We start from the raw sequence: 19,739 nt of genomic DNA, 5'->3' as shown, positions 1-19,739 counted from the left end.
CCCTTACCCAGGAAATAGCCCTGCCCTGCCTGTGAGCGCCCTTAGCCCAGAAGAGGGGCCTCATGGGGGCCAACTGGACCGTCTCCCACCCTCAGCCCCTAAATTCTTCAGGGCCCCACCTTCAGACGGAGCCCCTGCCAAGCCCTGGGGTTGCACAGGGCCATCTCCTGCCGCACCACCCTTCCCCCGGCTCCCAGGGGGCACACACTGCCCCTGTCCCCCCCGCCACGCTGTCCGGGCTGGGGCTGCAGAGGGGCACCACCAGGACCCCGCAAAGAGGCCAAGCTTTGTCCCACCGGACGACAGCCCTGCAGGCAAAGACCTGTCTGGGAAGGTCAAGGTCGGCTCTCCCACGCTGGCTCCGAGGCCTTCCCGTGGGCTGCCCAGGATCTCCGAGAGCCGCCGTGGCCCGAAACACCAAGCCAAACCGTCCACGGGGAAGAAAACCCACCGTGTCCCACGACATCAGATGCTACTCCCAGCACAAAGGAAGCAGTTCTAGTCTGGTTCACATCTTGGACTAATTAATTTTGTAGAATTGCTTGGTAAACCAGAATGGTTTGGCCTGGATGGACGGCCGGGCGGGGCAAGCACCTGTCCTCTGACCCGCAGGCCTCCCCGCTCCACGGCTGGCCCACGACAGTATCGCCACGCGGGGGTGGGGACCGCGGGCAGAGGCAGGGCTCGGGCCTTCCTGCGGGGAAATACGCTTCCCTTATTACAATTCATCTGCTACGGATTAGGGGCACTAAAAGCCTCTACTTGCCCAGATCTGCGTACGGATGTAAATTTAGATAGAATACAACCGCCGGCTCCACCACCCGAGCAATTCCTCTGCCCCGTCCACCCCGCGGGGGCCTGGGAGCGGGCGGGGGTGGGAGTCAATCAGGTGACTCCTGGGGCCCCCTGGCCCCCGAGGCACCCCCGGGGATAACAGAGCACTAACGTGAACCCCCGTAGCGCATGCTAAGCACCTGGCACCGCTTTAGCCCCTCGGAGCCACTGACCCGCTGAGCCCTCACGTCTGTCACGAAGCTGGTACTCCTACCCCAATTCACACCTGGGGAACCGGAGGGCCCAGGTGAGCCCGCCCCGTGCAGGCATCTAGTGAGCGGCAGAGCCAGCCCCGCTGTGCACCGGCCCCGGGCTCGCAGGCTGCGTCCCTACGCAACGGCCTTTCCCCGACCCCCTCACGTCAGGGACGAGTTTTAGGTGAGTAACCGCATGTTTTGTCACCGAAGCCGGGCACTTTGGAGAGGACAAGGGAGACCACTGCCAGGCACACTAGAAGCGCCGGCGGCAGAGCCCACGTCGGGTCTCCCCGGTGCCGGGGCGCCTCGGCAAGGCCCCGCCAGCCCGCCAGCCCTCCAGCCCTGCGCCGGCGGCCCTGCCTCTTGACCTCACGGACTCGGGGCCAGGGCGTCCCTGGTTTAGGGTGTCAGGTTGGTGGTCCTGCTTGGCTCCAGCGGAGTAGCGCCACCGAGATCTGCCGCCCCTTCCTCCACAGGCAAGACAGGTGACCGGCTTTGCGGTCCGGCGGCTTCTAGAGGCGTCTGGGGGCGGCCCAGAGCCCGCGAGGCCTGGCTGGGGAGCAGGGGTCGTTCCTGACCCGAGAGTGGGGGCCGGGCGGCTCCCAGCACCCTGCAGCCCACACCGCACCCAGCTGCGCGCCCAGGACACTGGCGCTGGCTTCTGGGCGGCAGGGCCGCGGGCTGCGGGCCGCTGCGCACACACTCCCCGAGCGCCACCACGGCCACCCGCAGGCCACACTTCATTATTACTCGGCATCTTATAAACGTGGAGACCGAGGCTTTGAGGGGTCTGGACACAGACCAAGGTCACAAAGCTAGCCGCTGGCACTCTGTCTGGCTTGAAAAGGACCCATCACACGCAAGATGCTCGGAGCCCCGTAGCCAGCTGAGAACCTCGGGAAGCAGGCAGGGTGGGCGGAAGGCAGGCCTCGGTGGCTCCCCGGGCCCCCCTCAAGCTCCAGCTTCTGCACCGGTGGCCTCACCAGCCCCGAAGCCAGCAGGGAACAGGAGGCGGGGCTGGGCCCCGGGGCCTTGGGGGTTCTCCAGACCTCTGGAGAGACTTGTCCCCGCAAATGTCCAATATTAAAGCAGCAAAGTGGGGGCAAGTCCCAGATGGCTGTCCTGTCCCGGGTCCTGGGTGGTTGGTCCTGTGGGCGGAGGGGAATCCATAGGGCTGCCAGGCAGGCAGGTAGGAGCGGGCCCCACTGCAGACGTCATCAGAGCTGCTGTCCCAACCCCTCAGTGCCGGGGCGGCAGCGGCTCAGCCCTGGAAGCCGCCCTTAAGCCCCGAAGTCCATGCCCCGCAGAGCTGGGACTTCCCACACACCGAGGCTCTCGGGATGCCAGAGATACTACAGACAAGGGCGATCGTGGCTCCCTGTTACAAAGACTGTCAGTGAATGAAGCCCCTGGGCCTGCCACCTCCCAGTCTCCCTTTCTGTGGGGACGGTGGCCCCAACAGTGGGGCAGGAAGTCACACGCAACAGGCAGCCCCCGGTGGCACTTGTCAACGGCAGGCAGGGCCAGGATCCTGCCGTCTCCATCCCCCATTATCTGGCACTGCCACTTCCTTTGTCTGCCCCCAATCCCTGGCTCATTCCTCGTCAGATGCTGGACAGACGCCCGTCCCCAGGCTGCCCACCCTGAGCCAGCGAACTCTTGCGCTGAGGAAGGGCGAGCTGCCTAAGTCACGCTGGGCAGAGGCGGTGCTGACCGAGGCCCGGCCCCCGGGGTCTTGTCCCCTGTCCCCTGGGATGGGAGGGGGACACGGCACCCTGGATGGTGTGAACACTGTGTTCTTATAGTCCGTCTCCCCGCCTGAGCTCCTCTCGGCCTCGTCCCAGCCGTGAGCTTGGCTGCCCCTGTGCCCCTCTCCAGGCCTCGGCCTGCTCATCTGTGAATGGGGGCGGGAACAGCTTTCTCCGGAACGGTCGTGTCTGCAAAGCGCTTACAGGCCGTGAAGCTCTCACTAGATGCTTCCAGCCCATCAGATGGTCTCACGTCCCAGCTGAAACCTAGTAACCGCAGTCCATCCCGTGGAGGTGCCGGGGCCAACCAGCATGCAAGGGCCTGGGTACCCCAGCAACTGGGTGCAGACACTGTTTGACCCTTGGTCTTCCGCTCGGTCTTTGAACCAGTGGGTGGATGAAATCCAGTTTCTAAAGTTTTCTTAAATCCCTCAGCAGTAGGTTGTGATGCGTCTGAAGTTTGGACACGCCTCTGTCCAAAACCGTCCTCACTTGGTCCTTTGTGACACCTGGTCTATTTCATCTTCTCGGTCACTTGCTTGGCGCCCTGGCTTCCGTCAGGGCTGAGGTAAAGGAAGCAAGGGCAGGGATGCGGGTGTGTCTTTGAGACTTATTTATTTTAGAGAGAGAGTAAGAGAGAGGATGTCCAACAGCCGCCCTGTGGAGCATGGAGCCCCACACAGGGCTTGATCTCACTACCCCAAAATCATGACCTGAGCTGAAACCAAGAGTCGGTCGCTTAACCAACTGAGCTGCCCAGGGCCCCTGAAAAAACCTGCATTCTGAGTACGTGTGATGTTTTAGATTCACCACTGTCGGGGCACCTGGTGGCTCAGGGCTTGAGCATCTGCCTTCCGCTCAGGGCGTGATCCCGGGGTCCTGGGATCAAGTCCTGCATCGGGCTCCCCCACAGGGAGCCTGCTTCTCCCTCTGCTTGGGTCTCTGCCTCCTTTCTCTGTGTCTCTCATGAACAAATAAAATCTTTAAAAAAAACAAATCAATAAATTCGCCATCGTTTCTGGATTCAACACGACTTAGTTTTTCTAGGCCTTTCATAAGGTTGACGAAAACAGTAATTACACGGATAATGGCAACTACCAGGTATTTAAACATGTTACCTCACACGATGGCCACAAGAACCTCTGGAAGATCAAGCCATTTTCTCTTTCTTTTCTTTTTTCTTCTTTCTTTCTTTCTTTCTTTCTGGAAGAAGATCAAGCCATTTTCTTCTTTCTTTCTTTTCTTTCTTTCTTTCCTTTCTTTCTTTCTCCTTTCTTCCTTCCTCCCTCCCTCCCTCCCTCCCTTCTTCCCTTCCTTCCTTCCAATATTTTACTTATTTGACAGAGAGAGAGAGAACACACAAGCAGGGGGAGCTGCAGAAGGAGAGAAAGAAGCAGGCTCCTGATGAGCAGGGAGCCTGACGCGGGACTCGATCCCAAGACCCCAGGGATCATGATCTGAGCTGAATGCAGATGCTCAACCGACTGAGGCGCCTGGGTGTCCCCAAGCCATTTTCCATTTAAAGCAGAGAAGCTGAGGCCAGAGAAATGAAGGAAGCTGCCCAAAGTCCAACCTTTAGGCTCTACTTTCTATTTCACTCACTGAACAACATACTTAACGGCCCACCACGTGCCGGGCACTGCTCTCTGTGCCGGGCACACAGCGGGAACAAAGCCACTGGGTGGTACATTCTGGAAGGTGAGGAGCCGGGGAGGGGTGGGCAGGTGGTATCGGGAAGAGGAAGGTGCTCTGGAGAAAAGCGGTGAGTAAAGTGATGCGGAAGGACCGGGCGTGGGAGGGTCCACTCCCCGTGCAAGGCAGACCGCAAACAAGCCACTTCGGAGGCTACTGGATGCGCCAGGGAAACAAGTACTAATTCACCCAATAGCTATTCTGATTTCTTTTACTTCCACTGTGGGTAAGCAGATGGAAATTTAATGCACAAAAAGAGAGAGAGGGAAAGAGAGAAAAGAGCTTAACGTTGCAAATCTTCTTGAAATGGTATTTAAGGGAACCCTAAGTCAGTAGCATTAAAGCCCCCGCTGCCATCATCTCTATTATTTGATAAGAAAATACTTTCGCAAGCTGAGCAAAAGATTAACGAGCCCACTTCTTCAGGCTGAGCACACAGCCTATCCGTGGCGCTTCCTATTTATGTAAAGTGCTCGGTGGAGGGGAGACAGCCCCCCTTCCGCATCTGGAATGGAACAGAGGCGCCTGTCCTCTCTCTGTACCTCACTCGTATGGGGGGTATCTCCTCACAACTTGGGGAGTGCCCGCGGGAGGCAGGATCAGGAAGCAGAGGAGCCAGCAAAGGCGGTCACCTTACACAGGAGGTGATCCTCACTTGACACGGGGAAACTGAGGCTCAGACGGGAAGCCGGACTTGCTCAGACCCCAGCCTCAGAGGGGCAGGAGCCGGACTTGACCCTCAGGCACCTCTGAGGATGTCCTTCTCTCCCCTGGAGAGCTGCCCCCGACCTCGACGTATTTGCCTAGATGCATGGTCGGTGGGAACCCGAAGAAACAAAACCCAAATTCTCTCCCACTAATTCCTGTGATTTAAAAATGTAGACCCAGTTTTGTCGTGAAGCACACACTCTGAGACAACCAAGTCCTCGCGTGACTTTTGCTGCCCGTGCCACTCGGCCTGTCCCAAGCTTCCTGCGGCCGTCCCTCCAAGCCCGGGCACCATCCCAGGCTGTTCTGAAGGCCGCCCGACTCCTCTGGGCTTCCCGAGATCCCCCTGAACACGGTGGCGATGCTGACAGCCCCCCTTAGAGCTGCTCTAAGGGCTCTTGGTACATTAGCTCAATCCCCCCAATATCCCTGTTAAGACGAGACCGAGGCACGGAGGTGAAATGACGTGCCCGAGGCCACCGGGTCCATAGGGGCAGAGCCGGGACCGAACCCAGCGGGCTGCCATGCCCGAGGGCTGACCTGTGGCTCACGTTACCACGCAGCGGGCTGCCTCTTACACTGTCGGGGGGGGGTGCTCATTTTTGGGGGTCTCCTGTCTTGTTCCTGCTTCCGTCAGTAGGCTAGAGACCCAGTCACAATAGGCATCTGCGTCACTGGCTCCTGTCTCTTCCTGACACACAGACGTGCGAGGAGGAACGTGAGGACCTAGGTCAGCCGGTGACCACTGTGTCCGCCACTTTACCCGAGCTCCGGAGACACTGGCTCTCCTCCGTCCCCGTGGGGCTCGTAGGCAGTGGCGGGCTGGTGGTAGCCGTGACGTGTTAGGTCACAGCACAGACCCCTTGAAAACCACATTTTAAGAAACGCCATTCTATGTCAACACAGCCAGCCTGCTCCGGGTGCCAAATCTGTCCTCTGCACCTGCTCTGACCATTACGACGACAAGGGGGAGGGTGGCAGCCACCACTCGATGAGCATCTTTCATGTACCAGGTACGGAGCTAGGGCTTCACCGCATTACCTCGTTTACTGCCAGCCATCGTCTTACCTTCACCATTTTCCCAACGGGGAAACTGAGGCCTGGAAAGATGAGCTGACCTGCCATCCCGCTGGAGAGAGAACGCCTCCAGGGGGACTCCAGAGGCTCATGGACTCTCTCTCCCCCTGGCTGGTATCTAGAACCACCGGCGTGCACTTCCAGGAGAGTGGGGGGACCTGTAACGGCTGGTCCCTTTGCTGGCCCCCCTGCTCCCAAATTCGGTGTCCGTACTTGCTGGAAACTTCTTGGCTAGCCAGACGTGGAACGGAGCAGCCCAGAGCTGGGCCAGACTCGCACCATCTTCCACCAGGTCTCACTGGGAAAGGGTTTCGGCCTCCGTGCAGGCCCCGGGGCCTCTCGGGGCAACCGCCACGTCATGCGGGTACCAGGCTGGCACTGTGGGTCCCCGGTGCCCCCCGAGCCTGTCTGCCACTGCAGAACCTCATCCCAGGCTGCTCCAGGCTGGGGCATCGGGCAGATCTCGGGAGGAGCACCTGCCTCTCTTGCCGGCTTCGGGGCCAGCAGGGCGGGAAGGGCTGCCCGGTGCCTTCTGCTCCCCGGGCTCTCAGAGGGGTTCGGCCGCGGCGAGGGCAAAGCGAACCAGCCACTCAGAAAGCAGGGCAGGGCCCAGGCCCTCCAGATCACAGCTCAGCCCTCTCCTCCTTATCTGGGCTCGCTCAGCCCCGGCTCCCCCGCAGCTTCGTCCTGCACCCCGATTCCTTGCTCTCTACCACACTGCCCCCCTCGGTCTCTCCTGCCACAAGGTCTCCACCTGCTGTTCCCTCTGCCCAGTACAAATGATCATGGTAAGAAATCACAGTAGCTGGGGCACCTGGGTGGCTCAGTGGTTGAGGGCCTGCCTTCGGCTCAGGGTGGGATTCCTGGGATCGAGTCCCACGTCGGGCTCCCCGGGGGGAGCCTGCTTCTCCCTCTGCCTATGTTTCTGCCCCTTTCTGTGTCTCTCATGAATAAATAAATAAAATCTTAAAAAAAAAAAGTCACATTTGCTAAATTGAGGAGTAACAAACAGGTCTCTCACATTTTCAGAAAAAAGCAAAATAATGGGACGCCTGGGTGGCTCAGGGGTTTAGCGCCTGCCTGGAGTCCCAGGATGAAGTCCCACACTCTCATGAATAAATAAAATCTTAAAAAAAAAACAAAACAAAAGGAATCACAGTAGCTGATATCTACGGTTTATTGTGTCCTAGGTACCGTCCAAAAGGTTAGGAATGTCAGCTCATTTAGACCCCACACCTTACCAGCGGCTGTAAGGACGACACACTAGGGGTCTACAGGACCTGGGCTTCGGCGGGACCTCCTGGCTCTAAAATCAGTCCGTGGTAAGTCCTATCTGAGAGGCGCGTCTTTGAGCGCAGGTCCCTCCTCAGACCCGGCTGTGGCACACTAGGAGTCCTGACGCCAGGTACTTCAGGTCCCGTCTCCAGCGAGCCCTGGCTGGGCTCCCACGCCCCTCTGGGCCCCCAGGCCTCCCAAGTGTGCCTCCCCGACAAAGGGGTGCCGGACAAGGCTGGGGAGACGGACAAGGCCGGGGATCCAGCAAACGCAGTTTGTGGACAGGTGGCCTGCGATCATTCCTAGGGCTCCCACGTCGTCCTCCGAGGTCTGGCTTCGCTGCTGCTGCCGCCAGCAGCTCAGAGGCACTTGGGGACGCCACCTGCCGAGCCCGGGCCCTCCAGCGCCCGAGGTTTTGAAGCAGAAAATTGGTTCGCCTCCTGCGTACCTCGGCCCCCTCTGTACCCCGGCCTGTGTCTCCCCCGCGTGCTCTGCTTGCACTCTGCTGGCGAGCGTGCCCCCACCCACCACCCGTGTGTCCACCTCCCCAGCCCCCGGCCCCAGCAGGAGGACGACCGAGGAGGGGTCCCCCACCCAGGATGCTCGGCCCCCTAGTTCATCCTTCTGCCTCCAGGCGCGACTAGCAAGGCCCACACTTAGCCAGATGGCTGCCCAATCTCCTCCAGACCTCGGGGGAAGGAGGCTCCCCCATCTCCATGGGCAACCCTGGATCTCTGACAGCAAGTTCTTTCACTTTTCAGGCTTGGTCTCGGGTGATGACATGCCCTGCAGGGCAGCAGCTGTGACTAATCCTGTGTGTGAGACCCTGCCTTGCGCCTCGCCGAGGCCTACGATGCAGGGCTGCCGGCAGGGGAGGCGCTCGGGGAGGGTGCGGGGAGCTCCCATCTGTGAGGCCCTCCCAGGGCGGCCAGGCGCAGATCCTGGGACTAGAGAGGCAGGTGGGGCAGGGATGGCCCCGGGGGAGGTGGCCCCAGCAGCCAAGGCCCACCCGGGCAGCCTTGAGAGCTTTAGGAGCGGGGCTGAGCAGCCGGGCACGGTGCAGGGCCAGGGCTTTGAGGTCAGAAGTCGGGTTCAAATCCCTGCCCTGCCACCCAGCAGCTGGCCTCGTGCCCTTGTTTGTAGGATGGAGGTAATTCTAGCACCTACCTTGCTGATCTGTGGGGCACGGAAGAAACACAAGTAGACAGAAAAGCCCTTTCGAAGGAAGAGCTGGCTACCCCCGTCATTCCCATCTTACAGGTGAGGAGCCTGGAGTGTGGAGGGGCCTGCGTGGGAGGCTGGACCAGACCCCTGGCTCTCCCCCCTAGGCCCCTGGCTTGCTGGCGCAGCACACACAGGCATGTCAGAGCGCCGTCCTGTCCCTGGCAAAGCTGCCCCCTGCCCACCCTGGGCTCCCACTATTTCTGCAGCTCCCCTCTTGAACCCAGAGCAGGGGGCTCTGGGGGGAAGGGCCCCTCCCGGGGAGATGCCGATGCCCGTCCGGTAGCAGCACAGAGGCAGCACGTGGTGGAGCAGGGCAGGCCTCCATGAGCTTCACACGGGACGTGACGGCAGGCCCACCCCTGATCGGCACGGATGGGGTTGCACGGCCCCCAGTGGGGAGGGAGGAGGCTCGTTCCCCCAAAGCAGAAATCTGTGAGCACAGACTCGAGCGGCACCATCAACGTCACCAAAGGGCTCCTTAGCCCACATGCAAGAGGTCACCCAATCCCCACAGACCCAGAAATCCCCAAGCCAAACAATCCCTGAGCAGCGGCCACATTCCGTCATCACACGGGGAATCAGAAGGCCCCGCCTGGTTGGGGCTGGTGGCCTCAGCCCCCACGCTCCTGACACAGGGGAGATGGAGGAACTGCAAGAGTCAATGAAGTGGGGTGATGGAGGGAGCGAGGGACAGCCATCCGCCATCCCCAGACTCCCTAAAGCCAAGCTCTGTCTCCCCGGAGCTCTGGCAAGCTCCAGCTACTTGTGTGCACGGAGAGGAGGTTTTCCCCAGGGCTCTGGCGAGGACACCCGAGTGGCAGTGCCCGGAGGAGACACGTGGCTCGGCCTGCTGTGGAACGTGAGCCCGGTGGCCCCCAGGAAGGCCGGCCAGGCTCCCTGGGGCCTGCCCCATCAGACGAGGCCCAGGCGCGGCAGGAGCCCCTTCAGCAGCCGGGGGCCGGGCCACCACACAGCTGTCAGGCTGTCTGCCAGTGGGTATTTTTAGGGTGTCCTCCTTTTCGTGCCCAAATCCAAAATGTCTGGATACATTTTTTTCCTGACGGTGGTTCCAATTCCTCATGTATCTAATACTCATTTGAAATGATTCATGGAAAAATGCCTTCGCTACCAATTTCTTTGCGCCACAGACAGTGTGGTTTTTAAATAATGAGAGATCTACACACACGTGCGCGCGTGCTCGCTGCCGCCCAAGCCCGGCTGCTAGGATCACGCCCAGATAACCACCGCGGTCACGCGGGAGCCGGAGCTGTGAATTCTCCCGGGAGGAAAGCCACGGGGCAGCCGCAGACCCGCGAGGGGCCCCTCCCTGGCCTGCCACGGCCGCGGGCCCCCAGGCGGCTCCCCGTCCTCCCCCAGCCCCCTTCCCTTGGGTGAGAGGAGCGCCCTGGGGACCTCACCAAACAGCACGTGAGCCCCCGCCCTCCGCCCCACCTCAGCGCGGTTTCCTGGCCCTTCTCCTTCCCGGCCAGCTCTGGAAACCACCACAACTTCTCCACCAAGCAGAGCCGCTGTGTCTTGGGGCCCGTGCTCTGGTTCCACCTTCCTGCCGGGCGCTTCCTTCAGGAAGCCACAGCTCCGCCCGCGGCCTTCTTGCTGTGTCAGGCCCACGGTGACCTACCTGGGCCTCCATTCACTGTCTGTCCCCGAGACGACCACGCTCTAATGACACCGGTCACAGTAAAGGCTGCGGTGGCCTTCCCTGGGAGTCCGCCACGCGGGTCACCGGGCCGCTGCTGCTCCATGCAGGACAGTGCTGCACAGCAGTGGTTGTGGGCACAGCCTCCGTGGCCTCAGCAAGTTATCAAATCCCTCCATGCCTCTACTTCCCCACCCGTACAATGGGGCCGTGAAACGCACCCATTTCCCGCGTGCACACTAATGAGCGCACACGTACAGGGCATAGCCGGTGCTCAGTAAATGCCCGCTCATCATCGTTCAATTCTTACAACTGCTTCAGCTCCACCCCGTTTGCGGCAGAGGAGGTGGGGGCGCAGGGAGGGCCAAAGCCTCGCACAAAGCTCTCCCCGAGCACTGTTTGTACCCAGGCCGCTTGACCCCCGGGCCCGCGGGCTCTCCCAGAGTCACGATGGCTGTTTTGAACAAACCAGGGCACCTTGCATTTGTTGTCCGTGACCACGGGGGCAGCGGAGAGGTGGGCCTAGCTGTGGAGCAGGTGTGAGGACCACAAAGCTGATGACACCCCACGCCTCTCGAAGGCAACTGGCGGCTGGGGTGGGGGCCCTTCCAGGCTGTGGGCCATCCCTTCCACCAGATGGCATGGGGCCCCCCCACCCCTCCGCCTCCCGGGCTCATTCTCTCTCTTTCTAAACCAACGGCAAGTCTCCTGATTCCCGGCACCTGTGAGCACACAACTCTTGAGCCCATGGATAGACCCCGACCACCAGGCGAGGCCCGTGCCAGTGTGTATGAGGTTCTGGGCAAATCATAAAAAAAGAGCATCCTCTCTAGGGAGAAAAAATTTAAAAGGCAGCCCTCTGAGTAAGACCAACTAGAAAAGGCACGTTCAGGCTGACCTGACGCTGCATGTGTCTCCCACTTGTGCCCCTCCCTGGGTCCCCTTGTGCAGTGCAAAACCTTCACATCTGTTTTTAGTGGCCCTGCTCCCCGCTGAGGAAGGGTTGAGACCCGGATCCTGCGGCTCTTCAGCCACTAACCTGCCAGGGCCATGACATCCTCACCTGTAACATGAGTAGACAGGGAAAAGCATGCCTCAGCCCCCTCCCACAGTGGGAACGGTGGCATCATTGTGATCACAAGAGGTGCCGCTACCATCGACGGGGGGGCCGGTTACCACCTGGACGCTGCCCTAAGTGCCTTTTCTCAGAGCCCTCACCCACTCAGTTCTCACTACCGCCTTTCCATGCAGGTGTGAATACCCGTTTTTTATAAAAGGGGCAACTGAATTTGAGAGGGCCCAGGAGGGGAGCCCAGAGCTGGGACACCCGACACAGAAACCAAAATCCATTCTGAGCCTCGACGACCCTGGGCTACCTCCACCCGGGGTGAAAGCCGCCGCTGCATGCCAGGCCAGGGCCCTGTCCTCACCTTGCTGGGCAGCGAGCACACTGGGAGGCGCGCACATGGGGCTGGGGGGGACCCCTACCGTTCGTTGTTGAGGGCCATCCTCGGGGGGTCCAGGTTGGGGTTCTCCATGGACTCCATCTGCGGACACCGCAGGAAGTAGTAAAGCGTGTGGAGGGCGTCGGGGGACCAGGTGATGGGCTGGGGCGGCTGGCGGGCCTGGCGGGCGGGGCTGGAGCCGGGACACAGCGGGTGGCGCCCCTGCATGTGGTGCATGGCGCGGGAGACCAGGTCACCTGGCGGGGAGGGTGGGAGGGAAAAGACCAAGTGAGTCCCCCACGCTCACCCATCCACGGCTACTGCTCGTGGCTCACGGCACCCCTCGCCCTGGGGCATAATCACCGTTTCCTGGAGCCAACAGGCGGAGGCGGGCACTGTCACTGAGACGCACAGTAGCGATTTCGTTTCCTTTCACTGCCAGTCTCACCTGAACAGTTGAGCTCAAGCCTCGGCAGGGCCGGTCTCCTCCAGAATTTAGGCTAATGTGGTTTCTCTTTTGACATCCCCACGCCCTCCACCCGCCAGTGGGCCTTTCCCCAGCTCCCTGACCAAGGGAGGCCCAGCCTCTGACACCCAGTGCCAGGCAGCACGGTGACCCTCCCCCGAGCCACCCTGAGCAAAGCCCAGGTGCTTGGGCGGGGAAGGTCCCTCCATGTCTAACACATTGGGTCACACGACTGCTGCCACCAGCCCCGAGTACTCAACTGTGTGCCCAGAGTTCAGTTTGCCAGAAACAGGACTTCATTTGGTCCTTTTAATGCTGGGGCCAAGTAGTATCCCCACTTTACAGGTGAAAAAAGTGAGGCCTAGCTGGTAAAGAAACACTTACCCACCCCCTATGCTCCCCTGGTCACAGGGTGGCTGCGGTGCCCCAAGCTTAACCAGCCAAGGTCCTGTGGCTAGTAAATGGTAGAGCCTAGACTCGAATGCAGGCCTCTTTGACTCCAAAGTCCATGAACTGTGACCCAGGTCTGACCCACTGACGTCTGTGGGGTCCCTGGGTCCCCATATCCTGTGCTGTGTTTCTGCCCAAGTCAAGTTTTCAGTCTCCCACCCGCCCGGGGCAGGAAATGTCCCATCATTGTGTGAGACCACAATGCTGAGACAGGATGGGCCAAACAGCCCCAGACACCTGCGGGCCCCTCTGTTCTGGAAAAGTGGCTACCCTTCCATTCTCTCCAGGCCTGAGACCTGGGGCCTTGCCTGTGGGCCAAGTTTCCCCTCACCCGGGCAGTTCCTTAGGGACAGCCCCTTCCAGAGAAGGCCTCTGGACAAGGCTGGCCATGAGGTGAGAGAAGCCCGTAGGCTGGAGTCTGGTGAAGGGCATGTGACGTGTCACAGAACCAGCTCACGTAGTCAACTGGCCTCCACTGTACAGCCTCTGTGAGTCTGGCACTCTGCTACCCCATGTCCCCAGCTCCCCACACAAGGTCCGCTGCAGGAAGGGTGCCCGGCAAACATCTACAGGCTGCAGAAGTAGCCTTCCACGTTCACCTCATTTTAAAATACAGCTTCCGATGGGGCCTGACTTGAGCCCATCAGCGGCAGAGGTCTCCTAGGCCAGCCTCCGCAAGGGCGTCTGGCTTCCGAGCAGGGAAAATGACAGCCCTGGAACTGGAGATCTCCGCTAGGCTCTCCATGCCTCCCCCACCTTCCTCGCTCGACACCTGACTCTGCTCGTCCCTGCGACTGTAGCTCAGCTGCCTGGACACCTCCGGGAGCAGCTGCCAATGCCTTACAGACACCTGGCTCCCATCCCCAGGGCTCGGATTTAATTGGTCTGGGCAGGACCTAGGCGTCCTATTCTGTAGAGGTTCTGTCGGTGAATCTCGTGTCCAGTGAGGTTAGAGAATCACCCGGTTAACGGATGAGAGCACAGATTTCACAGCCAGACACGCCTGGCTTCCGATCGGGGCTCTATTTTCAACCAAGCACCTTATAGAGGTTTCTCATCAGAGCCTCCATTTCCTCATCTGTAAAATGGAATAATTGTATCTAACCTCAAAATCATGAGGATTCAAATAAATAATAAGTATAAAGCCCTTAGCATCATGCTTGGCACAGAGTAGTTGGAAAAAGTGAAATGCAAGACCACTGCTATTACTGTCCTATTGCCATTATTCCTCTATCCTACGGACCACCTCCCGTGGTGCTCTTCCTCCCAGGAATTTTTCCCATGCAGTCAGGGCTTGACCCACATTTCCCAGGACACGAGGAGTCTGGGCCCTGAAATGCTAGGTCCCAGCCCTGCCCTCGGGCTCCTGGGTGGCAGAAACTGGCATCGGTAACATCCTAGGCCAGGCCGCCTCGCAGCAGCAGAGCTGGCTGCAATGAGCTGAAACCTGGCTTCTATTTCTCCAGGTCAAAATGTCATAACTTTTGGCAGGATCACAGGACCACAAGGAGGAGAAATCAGAGTTCCCGATAGCATCAAAGAGAGACCTTGTGGAAATACTTCAAAGGCTTGACAAGGTAAAAGCCATTATCGTTAATTAGGTTTATGATGGTTTTATTGTTATTGGTGTAGAACCCTTTTGGCAGCACTTTTCCAGCCAGGATGCAGGCAAGAAAATCAAGGAAGAAATGGAAGAAGCGGCCCTTAAGCCTTCCCTTAAGGGAAGCCAGGCACAAAGAGGGGCCTTCCAAAGATTTGGGGGGAGGTGGGATCACCGCCGAGGGGCAGCTGGAGATGCAGGTCTATAGCCTCCCAGGTCCAGGCCCAGCTGTGTGCCAGCCTCTCCGAGCCCAAGCAGCAGAGGCCTGCAGACAGCTCCGACCAGGCGTCTAGAACCCTCACTGCTCTGACGCCAGAGCAAGCTGCTCACTTTGGGTTCTCTCCCCAGGGCGATCTCCCTCCCTGCCACCTTCTATGGTCTAGGCTTGAGACTCCTCTGATCCTCACAAGACGGGATGTGTCGTGAAGGAGGTATTTCCACTTTACAGGTGAGGAAACAGGCTCGCAGAAGTTAAATGGTTTGTCCTGGTTGTACCAGTGTGAGTGAACAGCCGGGACTCGACCTGGGGACCCTGCACCGCCAACGCATGCTCTTGGCCAGGGTTCTGTGAGAGTGCGGTCTGTGCCCCAGGACCGGTCTGCAGTCTGGGTTGTTACTGTTCGTTATTGGGTCACAACAGGCTAATTTTAGAAATGGAGCCTGAGCTTTAAAAAGTCCCCCAGCAATCTGACAGAATGATTTTATGTCTAACAATTCTTTAAAAAAAAAAAAAATTGGCTTGCATTTTACATGTCTTTGATTTCACTTTTCTAGACGTTCTAGAAATTTCTATCCTGTTTTACCAAGTCTGCAATGGAGTGGGGCACAGAATCCACCCCCCCCACCACCAGAGCTGATTTGAGAAGTCATGGTCCAGACTGGCCTGCTCTCTTGGTTTCGTGCAGGTGGGCGCTCAGAGCCGCTCCAGAAGGGTCCTTGTACTTGAGAATTAGCTGATCCTAAGCTCCAGGACACCTTAGTCTGAAGTCCAGAAATGCCCACAAGGCACGGAAAAGCAAGCCTGCACTGCTTGCTAATCATGAGAGCCTCGGTTAGAGGTGCTGCGGGCTTGTCTGTCCCAGCCTCGTTATGAGCCACCAAATAAAAAGAGCAGGCAAGAGTCAGCAATGTACCTCTGTCTTCAAAATGAGGCCCACATCATCTGACTACCTTTAAAAAGAAATGCTTAGTTTTATTTATCTTCTCCTCTTTCCCATTTACCATTACAGGGGAGGGAGGGACAGAGAAAAATACAAGTGCCCAAGTTCCCTCTGAAGCTGGACCTGATACAAGAAGGAAACTTCTAGACCTACCTGGCAGGCTGGTCCTGGCCAGGTGCAGGGAGTTAATGCATGTTAGAGCCAGGGTAAACTTTTAGGTACAGGGAGCTCGGTGCCAAGTATCACTAGCCTCATTAGGTTCTTCAGTCTCAGGGAGGAAAATCTGCATTATCTGCCTCCACCTTGGTCTCCTCCCTCCTTCACAGTGGGTTAGCAGAAACCCGTTTCAGGGTGAGGGAGGTGGGGCAACGTGGCACACGATACAGCCCATTCCGGTGTCTGTGAAGAGGTGCTAGGAGGATGCTCCTTCCCTCTGCCCCGAGCAGCAGCTGAAACAGGATGTGGATGCACCCTAGGTGGGATTTAGGAGGCAAACAATGGACAGTACAGAATGCTCTCCTTTACACGCACATTTACACACACACATAGCATCAGGTGCTATTCCAATAGCGGGGATACTGAACAGCAGTGAACAAAGCACAAGAAGTCTGTTCTCATGAAGGTGACATTCTAGTCAGGGGAAAGAGATGACAAAGTATTTACAAGTAAATATATGACATAGTTTAAGTGGTGAGCAGTGCTCAAACTACAGTTGTATGGGGGGAGGTGGAGAAATGAGAATGGGGTGCTCATCTATATAGGGGTGCTCACGGAAGGCCTGTCCAGAAAGGTATCATTGGGGCAGAGATGAAGAAAATGAGAGACCAACATATTTGGGTATCTGGGGGAACCGGTCTCAGGCAGAGGGAACAGCTGGTGCAAAGGCCCTGGGCTGGGAGGATCTTGGCCAGGAGGCCAGTGTGGCTGGAGCACAGTCAACAAGACAAGAGCAGTAGGCGATGAGGCCAGATCATATATCGGATTCTGAGCTATGGTGAGGATTTTGGATTTCAAGCCACAGGAGGATGGAGGGGATATTGAGCAGATGAGTGACACAATCCGCTTTGTGTTTGACATGGCCCCAGTTTGGACTGAGTTGATAGGAGTGGAGGTGGCCAAAGGGCCAAACTAGAACTTGGGATATTTTTAGAAGGTAGAAGCATTAGGGGCTGAATGATAAGGGCAGAATGACGACAAGCCCTCCCCGGAGGACGTCCCTGAATGGTCCTCCCTTTGCCTGGCTGTGGTTTTAACGGGCACAAAGGCCGCCCTGGTAAAAGGCGAAGGATCAGACTCTAATCCTGATGTCAGCCGCCTGAGATGCTGGTGGGCGGGCTGCTGGCTGCATCTAGGGAGCCCACAGCCCCAGCAATTAAGCCAGACCTCCTTGAGCCCACCTCTTACAGGGTCCCGGGGGGCCCTGCACCGGCCCAGACTACGGTGATGCCGTCCAGAAGACACAGAGCCTTCTCCCCCGGCCCTCTAATGAATCTGCTCTGGGACCTTGAACCAGGCGCCTTTTCTCCAGCTCTGGGAAGGGGCAGGAAGGGTGGAGGGCGGAGGCTGTGTCCTGAAGAAGCAAAAGGATTGCCGTTCACCGTTCACCGTTCAGACAGCTCAGAGCAGTCACGGGTGGGAGGGGCTGGAGCAGAGTGAACTGCACCTGTTTCCACACCATGCACTTTGACCCCTGTGCGTGTCCCCGCCCGCCGCTGGTCGTGGTGCCACCAGGGAGAATTAGGGAGGAAGAGCATGCAGCCTGATTTCTTAAATATTGGAATGAGAGAGGGAGAGATAACAGGAGGCACATGGGATTTCTTGCCTAACACACTCTTTGGAAGCAGCTGCCAAACAGGACCCAGACTAAGGGGTTTCCCAGTGTGTTCCACAGAGCCCTGAGGTTCCAGAAGCTCAGGGCCACTGCAGGGCTGAGGCCACCCCACCACAGCCAACCTCAGCCAGGGGAGCTCTGCTTTTATCTTCCATTTTCTACACTGGGATTTCAGGGGACGCTTTCTTTTAAGAAAGAATAACAGGTGTAAGTCCAGAGCATCGTGGGCCAGGTGGGGAAAACAGATGAATGGATCGGGCCAGCTATAAACTAAGGAGGTCTGTGACCTCGTAGGGAACACATGCTACCCAGGGAGCTGCTCAGCTCCCCCCGACTGCTGCCCTGCAGGAACGGGGTACAGAGTCACTAGGTCATCTGATTTTTCAGAAGAAACCGGTGATCCAGATTTGCATACGATTAAGCCCCACAGGCTGACCAAACCATACGTGTTTGTGGGCCATCAGTTTGCAATCCCCAGCCTTGGAGGATCTGGCTTTCAGAGAAGGCAGCACGTGTGAAGGGGGAGAAGGCCAGACTCCAGACTCCCCCAACTTCTCCCTTAGAGCCGGCTAGGCTGGGACACGTCACACTTACTCAGCTCTGAGATGCTCCCCACACAGGTGGCCAGGAGGGACTGCTCCAGGGTCCGGAGCTCCAGCTGAGCATAGGCATCGGCTCGCTCGTCGTGGCCCAGGGACCCACCGTTGTAAGGACTGAAGTACGCGGGGAGGGAGAGGACACCTGTGGGGAAATGGGCAGACAGGTGAGTTCAGGAAGGAAGCAAAGGTCCACAGGCCCAGCCTAGCAGCTTCTGGCAGAGTGGGGGTGGGGGGTGGTCATGGGCAATGAGGACACCTCATCTCTGAAGTCTACGGAAGCCAGAGTGAGGAGTGGCCCGCTTGTGGGTGGGGTGCTTGGAGCCGCGTAAGGAACTGGCCTGCGCGAGCTCACGGGCCACACGGGGGTTCATTCACTCCTCTGCTGCTTCATGCACGGAGTAGAGCATCTTCCTCGGACTCTGCAGTGACAGAGGCCCGGCCTTACCTTCACGGGCCTCGGGGACAAGAGAGTCTACTATGTCCCCCCAAAGCGTGGGACACCCCCCCCCCCGAGTCCTCTCACTTCCTCATGCTGCCCCCTTTCACTCTTCCTGCCAAGACAGGCGAGGGCCGAGTGCAGGGAGAGGGGTGCTGTCTTTCCCGCTCCAAGGAGGGGATGCGTCCCAGCCACTGGCCAAGTCCAATTAGTGTTTTTCATTAGCACTCCAGCACCAGAGGGACAGGGCTGTCAGAATCAATCCTGGAGGGTGACAGCCTGTAAATTTCTCCAACTCAATGTGTGGCTTCTTAGAAAGCACCAGAAAAGCAAAATCAGCCCGGCTCAAAATTACATGTTGGTTCTTAAGAGCACGCGGCCACAGATTCCCAGCCTTCAGAAACTGCCATTTCTTCCATCAACGCATCTTCGTCCAACACCTCCCCTCCCCCGACACACACACCCCGCCGAACTTTCTTTTTTTTTAAAAGAGAAATACCCACAGGAATTTAATCAGTCACTTTTGGGAATATCTCTTAAAAAAATTCCTTGAGATGGCTGGAGAGCCCCTGGGATGTGGCCAAATCCGGCTCAGCCGTCCCCGTCCTGCAGAAATACAGCGAGGATGGTGACAGCCAGAGGTGGTGAAGCAGAAGGGTGAGGACAGGGCCCTAGGGCCGGCACGTTTGGGCTCCTGCTTCTGGCTCCGCCACTTACCCAGCGGGATGATCTGGGGTTGGGGTGCTTGCGTGTCAGCCAAGGGAAAAGAAAGAGCCTCGCCCCCAGTGTAGCCTCGGGGATCAACTGAGCTAGGGGATGGCGATGCCTGCACCGGGTGTCCTAAGAAGGGGGCCCTGCTGGGAGGTTGCTATTACTTCTGCTATGTGCTGGGAATGTAGGCTTCATTCACACCACCGACTTATTCTTTCTACAAGTAGGCTCTGCGGCCTCTAACTTAGATATTGGGGGACGGATGTGCAGAGAGTTTGAATGCCTCGTTCAACGTGGTGGCAGAACCAGGGTCTGAATCCGGATCTGACGGGCTCTCCAATGCGTGCACCTTGCCCCTCGTAGGGCCCACGTCCAACGGGCACCCCACCAAGGCTCACCTCTGGCTGCCAGGCTGGGGGCCTGTGTGAGCCCACGCTGCTGTGTTACAGCTGCCCGGGGCACCCAAGGAGCTCCCCCTGCTCTGGCCTGTGTTTCTCTCCCACGGCAGTCTTCCTCCTGCCCAGCCCCTGGCGGTGTTCTCCGACCATTCTGCAGGTTCAGCTGACCGTCAGCCCTGCCCCGGCCTCCCCGCCTTCCTCTGTGTTGCCCCGCTGACCCCTGAATCCCCA

The 19,739-nt window shown here is 58.5% G+C and overlaps 1 protein-coding gene across 1 annotated transcript in view; it reads right to left on the bottom strand.

The window, feature by feature from the left end:
• ABTB2 (ankyrin repeat and BTB domain containing 2) overlaps positions 1-19,739 on the bottom strand; it is a 166,552-nt gene that overhangs the window by 24,507 nt on the left and 122,306 nt on the right. Inside the window, 2 exon segments of the mRNA XM_041773569.1 lie at positions 11,901-12,114; positions 17,959-18,105. Of these exon segments, the coding sequence (XP_041629503.1) occupies positions 11,901-12,114; positions 17,959-18,105 (361 nt within the window).

Source organism: Vulpes lagopus, chromosome 11 (genome assembly GCF_018345385.1).
Source record: "Vulpes lagopus strain Blue_001 chromosome 11, ASM1834538v1, whole genome shotgun sequence".
In the NCBI taxonomy this organism is placed as follows: Eukaryota; Metazoa; Chordata; class Mammalia; order Carnivora; family Canidae; genus Vulpes; species Vulpes lagopus.
This window is presented reverse-complemented; position numbering and strand designations above follow the sequence as displayed.